We start from the raw sequence: 12,415 nt of genomic DNA, 5'->3' as shown, positions 1-12,415 counted from the left end.
AATGAGTTCAAATTTTACCTGTGTTAAGTAATGGCAGGTGCGCACTCTGTAGTGGGATTTGTCAAATGTTTCATAGTTTATTTTGTTAACACTAAAAAAAATTTTATCAGTGAAAAATATAATTTTGGTGTTTTTTGTTTTTTTCTGCCTTCTTCACACGTTTGATAGGCGTGAGTTTTGATGCACTGTGTTAGCGTTTCCTGTGGTAAACCAATGTATATCAGCAGCGAGATGGCACATTTATCCACTGTGCATGCTCTGCTGTTATAATAAAATTTCAACCATCATTTTTCTCTGCGTTCTCTCGGCTCAGCCCTCCTGTTGGACAGGTGTCTGTCTGTGTGGAGTTTGCATTTTCTACCTGTTTAGAACAAGTTTCTTAGGATCACTGGTGTTAATGTAAGGGTAAGGTAATTAAATTTGATCTTCTGATGACAGCAGTGGACTGTGGTATAGAAGCTTGTTTCTGCCACTGAAACAAACACAATTGATTGGCAGAGATAAGTTGAAATTTTCATCTCAAATTGTCAACTTAATTTGAAATTTTACATTTTTTTTTTTTTTCAATTTTGAGTTCAAGTTTCTCAACAAGGTGAGTTAGTAAGTTGAAAATTTCAGATGATTATTTAGAAAGTTTAAACTTATGGGTGGCAAAAATGTATTATTTTCTAAACTTTTGTTTGTTCCAGTGGCACAAAAAAAACTTCCATAGAGCAGTGTGCATACGTCTAAAATCCCCCATAGGTGGATAATAGAAGTAGGTTGAGATCTATTGACCTTATTAGTCCTCCTAGGACCTGGGCCCTGTTTCAGGAAGCCGGTTTAGTGGAAAAACTGAGTAAGTATACCTTGAGTTAACGAAAACTCTGGGTTTTCGGTTTCACAAAGCGAGTTCAGATGAAGCCTGAGTGAGTCACTATGACGACACACTCCGTGAAGCTAACCTGCCCCCTAGCAGGTTTACTACAACTAACCCTGACTGTCTCCGCCCCTTTGTCGGAAACCTGACAGTAGGAAGTGTCGGACATGGCGTGCCCCTTCCTTGAAGAGCCAGTAGATCGTGAAGCCCAAATTCTCCGCAGAGCTCTCCGCCGGGAGAGAGTGATTAGAGCGCGTTTGGACATTTTATCATTTCCTGATGATTTTCTGTGCGAACGTTACCGTTTCTCAGCACAATCTATAAGTTATTTGAATAACATCCTCAGGCCATATATTACGCATGTGACACATCGCGGACATCCTCTCAGTTCTGTACATATTATTTGTATTGCACTTCAGTTTTTTGCAAACGGGAGCTTTCTGTATAATATTGGTGACGCTGAGCACGTTTCCAAGGCTACCGTCTGTCGGGCAGTCAGGAATGTTACAGTTGCACTGAAACGTCTCCTGTACTGGTTTGTGGTGTTCCCCGGTCATAGACCCACAAGATTTATCAAAGAGGGATGCCACAAAATTGCAGGTATCAGGATGAACAAAACTTAATTTATGATGTGGTGATACTTGAACTACTACTTAAATTTTACATTTATTTTCAGGGTTCCCAGGCGTGATTGGCTGTATAGATGGTACTCACATTCCAATCATTGCTCCTTCAGTAAATGAAGGAGACTATGTGAACAGGAAGTCTTTCCACAGCATTAATGTACAGGTACATAGTTCCCTGTAGCATTTCAAACTAACAAATTATTTCATTATAGTAATGGATGCTAATTTGTGTTCTCTGCACTGTGAAGATCATATATGATGCTGCCAACATTATCACAAATGTGGAAGCCAAGTGGCCAGGCTCTGTCCATGACTCACAAATATTCCGTGAATGTACACTGAGCACAAAATTTGGACATGGTGAGTTGAGAATACTTTAAAATATATAAAGACCAATTGCTTCAGAAGTGTATCCTTCTGTCTTAGGAGAGTTCACTGGCTACTTGCTTGGTGATAGGGGGTATCCATGTTTACCCTATTTGCTTACCCCTTACCCTGACCCTGAACCGGGCCCACAGCAGCGATATAATCTGGCTAATTGCAGGACAAGAGCCAGAATTGAAATGACTATCGGAATGCTTAAGGCCCGGTTACAGTGCCTGCAAAGACTCAGGGTCACCCCAGAAAGGGCATGTGACATTATTGTGGCATGTGTGATTCTTCACAACATTGCCACAATTAGAGGAGAACACTGTCCTTCTGAACCAAACATCAGCAGTGATCCAAACCATGAACATCCTGACCCTCGCACGGACATACAAGATGGAAGAGCAGTCAGAGACACCATATGTCACAATCATTTCTTTTGACCCATCACCTCAACATGTTGAAAGAAGAATAAACAGATTTTTTGTTCAACTGGCTTTATTGGTCGCCTGTGTTTCCTGTACACAAAGTATTACTAGTACTGCATTTCGTTGCCCTGTACCTGTGCATGTGCAATGACAATAAAGTTGAATTCTATTCTATTCTATTCTATTCTATTAAAAGATGTAAACCTCATAAAGTGTCTCTGTTGCTTCCTCCTCTGTAACAGCTGTCAATGTTTCTTCATTATTTTCCTGTAGTAAAGAAATAAACAACATTGCTGTTCTACTGTAAACTCATATAATCTGTGGAGTATTACTCACAACTGCATGTTGGTCTGGCTCAACAGGAGGCTGCACCAGATGCAGTACACCACCACCATCAACTGATAGAATATGAGGTTTATACAGGTCACTTATAACTTACAAGGGACCAAATGGCAATTAACAAACATACCAATCACCTTACACTTCATTGTCATTATGCTCTCAAAGACAACCAAGACTGAGGCAAGGCAAAATCAGTAGGAAAATAACTTCACTACAAAATAATCCATTATGGTAAAGAGTTTATCAAATGAATGAGCAGCACTGCAAAGGTGACTGTGAAGAAAGGATGTATGCACATCATGTATTATTTTGAATTTACCCCCTATGTAGGCACTTGTGTCTTGCGGGGTTATTGACTCAGAGGATGTCCCCGCAGAGATGCCTTCGGCCACAGGGCGCCCACTGTTTTGGCTGAGGGCCAACTGCTCAGCCTCTGTGAGTGGTGGTGGTGGAGGACCCCCACCTGTTTTTCGGGCCTCCACTTTTTTTCTGTTGGCTATAACGGGCCACATTTGAGCATACAGAGTAAGCAAATATGTACTTGTAATGTGCTCAGATAATTTCAATAAGTGCTTACAGAAAGAAAATTAATGTAGCCTCTAACTGCAATTGATTTACATGGGACAAACAGACCAAGCACTATGGCTCATAATACAATTACACCTTACCTGTTTGGACTATATTTTTATATTTCATTTTTACTTGCTGCCAGGCACGTTTGGGGCCTGTTGGGTTGCACCTGCGCTCACATCACATCACAAAATAAAATGTATAAAATAACAAATAAAATAACATATGATAAAATAACGTGTTAAATGGGTGGAAATCCCTAGATCAATGTTTATATTAACACTCACGCATTGACTCTGTCGGCTATGTTTTGCCATGCATGCTCCCTTTCTTTTGCAGCTGTGGCTGTGTTACTTTTTTCTGCAAAATTTGCATGTTATCGGCATATACTGCCATCAGAATTTCGGCCTCAAGCGCTGTGAAATACATTGACCGCGCCTTCTTTCCCTCCGTCTCCATGGTGACTCGCTTAATCTGTGCTCCGCTTATCAGGGCTTTATGTATCCTCGTCCGCGCGCTTCACTTGGGGTTAAAGCAACTCCGCGTTGATTGAACTAATTGTTATCAGCCTTTCTGAAACCGAATATTCCGAGTTGGACAGTTCGGGGTTACTCAACCCTGAGTATCGTTTTTCACTCTGAGTTTTCTAAACCGGCTTCCTGAAATAGGGCCCTGGGGCCCGTTCTTCGTACGTCGCTTACTACATCCAAGATCAAATGACACATCCAAGATCAAATCATCGCGCTAACCGTGAGCTCGCTAATCCGGTTCCCCGAACACACCTGCTGTTGACGATTAGTACAGCTGGACGCAGTAATGTGACATCACTGGGTGTCGTAAAAGGGGCCACGCATCGATAGTAGAAACATTGATCGGCAACCCTCTGATTGGTCGGCGAAAATGTCGACGGAGCGCGCTCGGCTCGGTATTTTTCGGCAGCAGAGCAAGAACTCTTGAGTGAGGGATTTCAGGAGTTTCAGAGTTTAATCAGAACGCAAGGGAACACTGCAAAGGCTGCAAAAGCAAGGAGCGAGGGCTGGCAGGAAGTTGCTGACAAATTAAACTCGTAAGTAATTTAATAATAACAATAATAATGGAGTGGATTGATATAGCGCTTTTCAAGGCACCCAAAGCGCTTTACAATGCCACTATTCATTCACTCTCACATTCACACACTGGTGGAGGCAGCTACGGTTGTAGCCACAGCTGCCCTGGGGCAGACTGACAGAAGCCAGGCTGCCATATCGCGCCATCGGCCCCTCTGGCCAACACCAGTAGGCGGTAGGGTAGATTTATTATATTATACTATATTATCCAATATTATATTACATTATATTATAATATGTTATATTTTATCCTCTTTCACATTAGAGCCACGACAGGACCCACTAGAACATGGGAACAGGTAAAAGTGAAATATAAGAATATCCTACAGAATGGTAATATTTATCACTTATATTGCTTTTAGTCTCTTGGAAAGAGACCCTGGAATAATCTGTTTGTTTATAACAGCAACCAAGAAAAGGGCAGAGGAAAAAAAGACAGGTGGTGGTCCTGCACCCCCTCGTCAACAAGTTGGTTAAGTGAATAATACCCTCACGGGAAAATCGATATCTCTCTATGAGCACACTGTCGCGCTGAGCTAAAGGATCCTGTCTATCCCGCAATATACGCTGAATTCTGAGGACTCTCCTTATCAATCTTGCACCTTCCGCAATGGGTGGCTCGCGTATACGGACAGGACATGGCTGCGACAGGCTTCCCAAATCCACCTTCGCTTTTATAGCCGTGGTCTCTCATCTTGATTACACGAAGTAATTTACAATTGCTACTCTGAAATATGAATTACATCTGTAATAATCACATACATGTAATAGAATGTTAATAGTACATTTCCCTTTTTTAGGAAATGACCTGTGTGAAATCAATAAATGGATCAGGTGCTGCATTGTCTTTAGTTACATTGATGTTATTTATTTATGGTGAAACAGTGGTGGAATATCGCTGTTGCTTTCGTATGATGACGCGGACATACCTGCGTGGCCGCGATCTAATCCTGTTTACATAAAGTAAACCTGCTCCCGAGCAGGTTTACGCTTACGGCTCTGTTGCTATGACAGCAAGTCCCGGATGAGCTTCGGGGAACCGACTGATCTAGGATCACGCGAAATCGTCAACAATCTAATCCGGCTAACCTACTTAGCGAGGTACGAAGAACGGGCCCCTGGTGTTCACATATGTGGACATAACATTTTGGGTCCTCTAGACCAAAATACAAAATTTTGCTCTACAAGGGCCTGATATTCACTTACGAGGACATGATACTGCTACTGTTCTATTGAAATTTAAAACAAATATCCTCATATGTGCATCTCATTTTTTGTCAGAAAAAAAAATCAGGTAAAAAAAAAAAAAAATCTGGCAATTCTTTGTTTTTAAACTTCTCAGGTCCCAATCAGCCCAAATATCAAAGAGAAATTAAAAATGCATGCCATGAAAGAGTTCGAGTCTTAGGAGGTTAAGGTGGATTTTTACTGTGTCAGCTTCTGAACTCATGTGCTAAATGTGTATATAAATCAAATACCACAATAGATTTTGTACTTTCATGTGATATGTTTATATCACATTAAATATATCAGATTAATGATAATAATGACAAGAAAAAGCCAGAAAGAGGGCTGTAATACTTTTATTGTGAAAGACACGAACACCGGAAATGTTTCTTTTTGTGCCGGAAGTCTTACAGTAACTCCGCGATGGCAGCGACCTTTTGTCCAACGTGGTGTTTGTAGAATTTTATATTATTCACACACCTAAAATGCTCGTATATGTACCACACGGAATGACTGTTTGGTGTTTGTAGGGTCAATTTCAACGCTAACATCATGCTCTCCCTCATTAAAGCTGCTGCCGGCGGGCTGACCGGAATCTGTCAAACCAGCAGTCACCTACAAGGTAATACAAGCTAGCTAATGGTAACCTCATCATAACGTTAACCTCCAGGTAAAGGTGGAAACGGGGCATTTTGATTAGGTTACCGACATTCACTACTAGGTAGACGAGACTGCAGCTAAACTGTGTAAACCTTATTTTCCATGCTAACGTTACACAGTTAGCCCATAAAGAAAGGCAGTGTATGAAGACAGGATCCTGGCCAGGGTTATCAACTAGACGGGCAACCAGCCAGTAAACACAACAATTAAAAATAAAGAGTGAGTTCATTCGTATATCACAGTGCAGTAATGCACCGCTGTGCATTACTGTGTGTATGGTGTGGTTACTTTAAACCACACCATACACACAATTACACCAATCCATGGATGGGTGTAAGTAGGCTCGTAGAGAAGCAGTCACAAGACTACAGAGAGAAATCATGAGAGATGTTCTCTCTGGTGCCGATGTGGATCAGTGAGCTCACCACACACTAGTACAGTGACTGTAAGGGCACGGTGTCTTCCAACACATTTTCACTTGTTTTGCAGTTTATGAGTGAGGTCCTGCCTTAAAACTGGGCAACTGGGCCACTCACACATGCATACTACAGGATTTGGTCAGCTGTGGAAACCTTGCTCTTGCACTAAGTTTTTGAGCTGATGGTAAGGAGATGAGGTTTGGGGCTCTGAGGTTATTGAATCAGCAGAGCTTTGGCAATTTTTCACTCGGCATGCAGGACTTGGACAGGACTTGGACCCCCAAGGTCCTTAACGCTGAGGCTGATTGAAGTGATTAGACATTTGGCTACTGAAGCACTTCTATGACAGAAATGCCATATTAATTTTATTCAACAGGATATGATAATTACATTATGCCAAACAAGAAACCTGCAGTTAACAATAAGCTGCACATGTACAAAGAGCAGCTGACTTCCTGTAAAAGCTGGACACACAGTAAATAGATTTTCCACACAGGACATGACAACATCAGTTTCAGATGAAGACAAGTTCACCGCAGACTTGCTTCAAGCATATTTTTCGTAAATATAACAGCCTACACAAGTAAGACTTGTTTTGTTTCTGAAAACCACAAAATTCCTCTTGCACAGTTGTCTCACGTGTGGTTTACTCCACAGGTCCTTTGCACAGCTACTTGAAAGTCCTCTCTGCAGGGCTGAAGACATATGAAATCCCTCCAGACTACAGTGGTAATTATTCATCTTTTTTTCACTTATTTGTGTCAGGCTGTTTAATTTTTATGGCTTTACACTGCTGGTCCAGAGTCATGCTTCATTCTCATTAAACAACCCCAACCATGACTTAAATCACAGCATGAAGCTTTCAAAAGTAACCCCAACTCTCAACCTGCGGGCCTTTATATGCTGATTTCTCCGCCTATTAAGAAAACCTGAAATATATTTATTGTTTCAAAAATCATGCAGAGGGATATACCAGATGTGCATGAGTCAGTAGTTATGATTCATGTGAATAGGGCTGTTTGATATAACGATTTATATATCGGATGACTATATAAAAACATCTATCGGTTCATTTTACGCTATAGTTTGTTTCATGGTGTCGCAAAATAAACTGTTTACGTCAATATTTTTTCATGGCTCTATTAATTTCTTAAAGTTCTCTCTTTCTCTTATATTTAATATAACCACACTACAGACGGACAAGCGCCTGTTTTTATGCGTTGTCATTAGCAACAACAACGGTAAAACCACGGCATGTCCGCTTGTTTATTTTCCACATGAACCTTTCACAATAAAGCTCAAGATCCTGTTGAGACTTTTCAAAATAAACTGAATCATGTGAAAGAGTTTGCAGAGTATTTACGGATGAGAAGCAAAAAAGCCGCCAGGTGTTAAAAAATAAACCTTAGACTCAAACGTTAGAACAGGCTTTTCCCCGCAGCACGCTGTGTAATAAATACTTTCTCAGTTATGCACAGGTTCAAAATTGAAAAGGTGAAACACGTTCATCTCACTGTAGATTTGGAAAGGTCACCAATCAGACTGCACTGCGATGTAAACATGAACAGTGGGAAGACATCTATAGTTTTCCTACAAACATTGCTGACATAAATGTGCCTGTAGCAGGGCTGTACAAATCTTTAGGGTTTGGGTTTCTTCTAGATGTGTCATGGCAACACAATTCACACTTTGCATGCGTCAATTCACTCCTTTCTGTTGTGAAAAGGTCGCCTCTGATCCAAAACACCCGTGGAGGAAATTGTGCCGGAGGTGCAGTTTTCACCATGAGTGTTGCGTGGACTATTAGTATAGCAGTTAGAGCTCCAATCCCAACCCTTCTCCACATAGCAACCTTTTTATTTGCATCCAGCACCCTCAGTTCTGGTGTTCAGTAGCAGGTAAATATGTAAATATGTGACATGTTCCTTCGTGCCTGTTTTTATCCTCTACAGATGTGGTGCTGCCAGACAAGCCCAAACTGAAGTTTTTGAACAAGGTGCCGAACTTAAAAAAGGCCAAGAAAGAGGCAAAGAAGCTGTGGGATATCCAGGGCCCAGCTAAATCTGCAAATACCTTCACCACGGGACAGTACGCTATTGTGGCGAGTGCATTTATCTTACTTTAGATATGGCTGACAGTAGTGTTGCATGTTTTACAGGATATGACTAAGTGCCTTGACATTTTGTTTGTTCTGTGCTGATCAAGATTTATAGTTAAAATAAAAGGTGACTCAACCTGGTTCTTTTTTAATTTTACTCAAGATATTTTTTTTAAAGTACTTGCTGGAAAAACTTAACAGTACACCTGCAAGTTAAATGAGATGAAACGGCACCTGTCTGTCACACAGCGGCCACAGCATGGTAACTTTAAGCCTTTTACACAGTTTAAATGAAGTGAGGTATTTGTCAGTTTGGCGCGGGTAGATGGTGAAAGTGAGTGATGGGAAACAAAGCCGCTTTTTGTGCCAGAATGTTTTGTGCCGATGTTGGCTTCTTTAAAATGGGTTTTTATGTGGATTGATTTCAGGGACTGCAGTTTTTGGCATTAAACTGACTTAAGAGTTGCTGCCTGGTTTAATCTGTGTGCTGCCATATGTTTTTTTTAAATAGTTAAAAAATAGAGAATGACACTAAGTGACCTGTTTTCTCTGATCTGATATACAGGCCTTGGGAGGTGGGTACCTCCACTGGGGTCATATAGAGATGATGCGTCTTACGATCAATCGAAAGATGGACGCCCGGACCACGTTTGCAATGTGGCGCATCAACGCCCCTTACAAGCCCATCACGCGGAAAGGTCTGGGTCAGCGCATGGGTGGGGGCAAGGGAGCCATCGACCACTACGTGACACCGGTTCGTTACGGACGTTTGATCGTGGAGGTGGGAGGAAAGGTGGAGCTGGGCGAGGTCGAGCACATCTTGACTGAAGTGGCAAAGAAGCTTCCTTTTCCTGCGAAGGTGAGATCACAGATAAGGCATGCGCTGGTGGGAGAAAAAGTCTGAACTGTTTTCAGATGATGCGATTTGATTAGAAGTGACCGCAGTTTTTACCCACTGGTTCTCTGTGGTAACAGTATTCTCATGTCTTTATTCCAGGTAATGAGCAAAGAGAGTCTAGCAGCCCTGCATAAGAAACCAGCTGACATGGAGCAGAACAACCAGAATCCCTGGAGCTTTAAGAAGATCGCACAGGGCAACATGCTGGGCATCAGGAGGGTGCTCAGCCCCTTCGACCTGCACAACCACGGACGCTTCACGGGCAAATTTCACTTTCCACAGAGGGTGTGACACACCTGAGGGACTGAAATTTAATAGTGTTGTAATGTGAAGAAGATTTTGGAATTCTGAAATGCTCCATCTTTCAGTTGTATGTCGGGATCTTCTGTCATCTTTTTGGGTTTTTGTGTGTTTTTCCAATTATGTTAGCAAATATATCATGTTCTTAAAGTGGTGTTTTTGTCTATTTTTTTTGCTCATCACAGTTTATAAGGGTCTGTACTCCAAGAGTATTCGTCAAATGTTAGTGAAACTTGCAAACAATGATCACTTAATGGCTCTTCACCAAAGTTAGGTCACATGTGTCATTTTACTGGAAATAAAATGAGAGTCGTAATGGTTTGTGAGCTGGCAGGCTGCCGTGCCACTGGCATTTTGGTAATGCTATGGCTCATTTTCAGTTAGCTGTTTAACTCAGTTTTGTCTAATAGGGGGAAATAAGATGTAAAGGTTAAACATTTACATGAAAATATAGATTTGAGTGTACAGATTACACCACATGGTGTGCGTCGGTTGCTCCAATATTTACAGTCTTCTTAAAGTGATTAGCAACACTTTGAAGTGGGGAACATGAAATCTCTGACTTGTGGCTTCTCAGCTCAGTGGTTAGCATTGATCCCTCACAGCAAGAGTCCTTTGTTCCCGTCTCTGTGGAATTTGAAAATATTCTCCCTGCTTTTATGGGTTTCCTCCAGCTTCAGGAGCTCTGTTTCTTCCTGTCTTCAAAAGCACACAATGTTCATGCTCCCCCTCCAACACTGTGCCCTTCAGACATTCACTTGCTCACTCATTAATTACTCATTAATAGTTATTATGGCGAAACCACCGTCAAGGCACTTGCTTACTAGTAGTTCTGAGGCTGGAGACCGTGGCAGAGCTGAAAATCTTATTTTCACTGGGAGTGACGAGAATGGACAACATTAGCAATAAGGGAAAGCTCAGACTGACTATTTGGAGAGGTAGGGTTGAGGACAGTGTTGCCAACTCCTCAGTAAGGAAAATCGCTATTGGCTTTCCTAAAAGTCGCTAGAAGTCGCTAAATGACGTCATCACCTAATTTGCATAATTGGTCATGCTAATGTAATTGTGACCTACGCTGTTGGAAAGAGAAATAACTTCGTGGAAGAGACATAAAGTGAGCAAAAAAACGTCCTAAATACATTTAGAATTTATCTAGAACTACAAATTAAATTTCTTTTAGCAATTATTGTTGTTTAATGTCACAATTCCAACCCCGCTCCTTTATCCGGGCTTCGACTGGCAAACGTGACCCGAAATAGGCACTCTGGTGGAGTTACTTTATGTGTGTGTGTTTATAAGTAGTTTTAAACCTTGTGATCCACAAAACAGCATAACAGTAAAAGAAGAACTGACTGCGTTACAGTCAGTGCGGAGCAGCGGCTTCGCTCATGCACGGTTCATTTGCAGTTTGGACGCATAGGTGTGAACATCTCCTGCAGCTGGGGGAGGACTATCCTCCGCCCGTTTGCGCTTTAGCACGGGTGAGGTGCCCACGGCAGCATCGCTGCTTGTTGAGAGTAAGAGCAACACGCCCTTTCACGTCAAAAAGTCGTCATAAATAAGTTTCCAATAACACCAGGAAAAGTCGCCAAATTTGTCGCTAGTCACTTTTTAGAAAAAAAGTCGCTAAGGGGGTCTGAAAACCCGCGACAAAGTCGCTAAGTTGGCAACACTGGTTGAGGAGGAGTGTATTTAGACAAACAGTGCTTGACAAAATATACGTGGAAATACTTCATTTTTACAGTAACCTTTACAAGTCAACCTTTTCAACGGAGAATGGCACTGTGTTTCTGGAAAGTCTTAGAGGCCTTAATGGGACATTGGATGTGGATACACTTCTATAAGAGTTGAATTGGAAGTTAAATATTTAGGTATAGTGATTTCTAAAAATATGTCCCGAAGAGAAGACAACAACATCTGCAATCGTATCGTCGACATGAAGAAATCCCTTAGTCGTTGGTTGACCAGGGATATCACTATATTTGGCAGAGTCATCCTTTCCAAAGCTGAAGGTATCTCTAAATTAATTTACCCAAGTCATTCTCTTTATATTTCTCCCCAAAATATTAGGAAAGGCAGCTCAATTATTTTTCAATTCCTATGGAAAAACAAAACCCACTATATTAAGAGATCACAGTTGGTTAAAGACTATGAGAAGGGTGGTGTCAGAGCCTTAGACTTTGAATCAATGATCGGAACTTTTAAGATCAACTGGCTCAGAGCTTGCTTATCTCAGTCTGATTCCATGTGGTTTCATACCCAGATCTTTATTTAAGGAACTAGGAGGAATTGATTTTCTATTAAAATGTGACTTTGAGACTAGTAAAATACCTGTTACACTCTCTAATTTTCACAAACAGATTCTTCATTTTTGGAAAATGATGTTTACACACAACTTTTCTCCTCACATGTCGACCCTATGGAACAATAGAGTGATAACTGCTAACAAAAAGACATTATTTATCAGGAACTGGTTTGAGAGTGGTATCTTGTTTGTAACTGACTTGCTGGATTTG

At 41.3% G+C, this 12,415-nt stretch overlaps 1 protein-coding gene across 1 annotated transcript; it reads left to right on the top strand.

Annotated features, from left to right (window-relative positions):
- The first annotated feature begins 5,931 nt into the window (after positions 1 to 5,931).
- On the top strand, positions 5,932 to 10,049 carry mrpl16 (mitochondrial ribosomal protein L16). The gene is made up of 5 exons (XM_085403246.1): positions 5,932 to 6,146; positions 7,261 to 7,332; positions 8,556 to 8,704; positions 9,267 to 9,560; positions 9,699 to 10,049. Exons 1-5 carry the CDS (start codon positions 6,077 to 6,079, stop codon positions 9,888 to 9,890), a joined length of 777 nt encoding a protein of 258 aa, XP_085259372.1. The 5' UTR covers positions 5,932 to 6,076; the 3' UTR covers positions 9,891 to 10,049.
- The last annotated feature ends 2,366 nt before the right edge of the window (positions 10,050 to 12,415 follow it).

The sequence above is a fragment of the Rhamphochromis longiceps genome, linkage group LG1 (assembly GCF_057381845.1).
Source record: "Rhamphochromis longiceps isolate RC_006_pf linkage group LG1, R_longiceps_female_GT1.1, whole genome shotgun sequence".
NCBI classification, from domain to species: Eukaryota; Metazoa; Chordata; class Actinopteri; order Cichliformes; family Cichlidae; genus Rhamphochromis; species Rhamphochromis longiceps.
The sequence above is the reverse complement of the archived record's forward strand: the minus strand, read 5'-3'. Positions and strand labels throughout refer to the sequence as shown.

What these genes read in the sequence shown, in the direction of transcription:
- mrpl16 (XM_085403246.1), top strand. Translation starts at nt 6,077, where the DNA reads ATGCTCTCCCTCATTAAAGCTGCTGCCGGCGGGCTGACCGGAATCTGT. An exon ending in AACCAGCAGTCACCTACAAG is followed by an intron (nt 6,147 to 7,260) that starts GTAATACAAGCT and finishes TTTACTCCACAG; the next exon opens with GTCCTTTGCACAGCTACTTG. An exon ending in CGGGACAGTACGCTATTGTG is followed by an intron (nt 8,705 to 9,266) that starts GCGAGTGCATTT and finishes TCTGATATACAG; the next exon opens with GCCTTGGGAGGTGGGTACCT.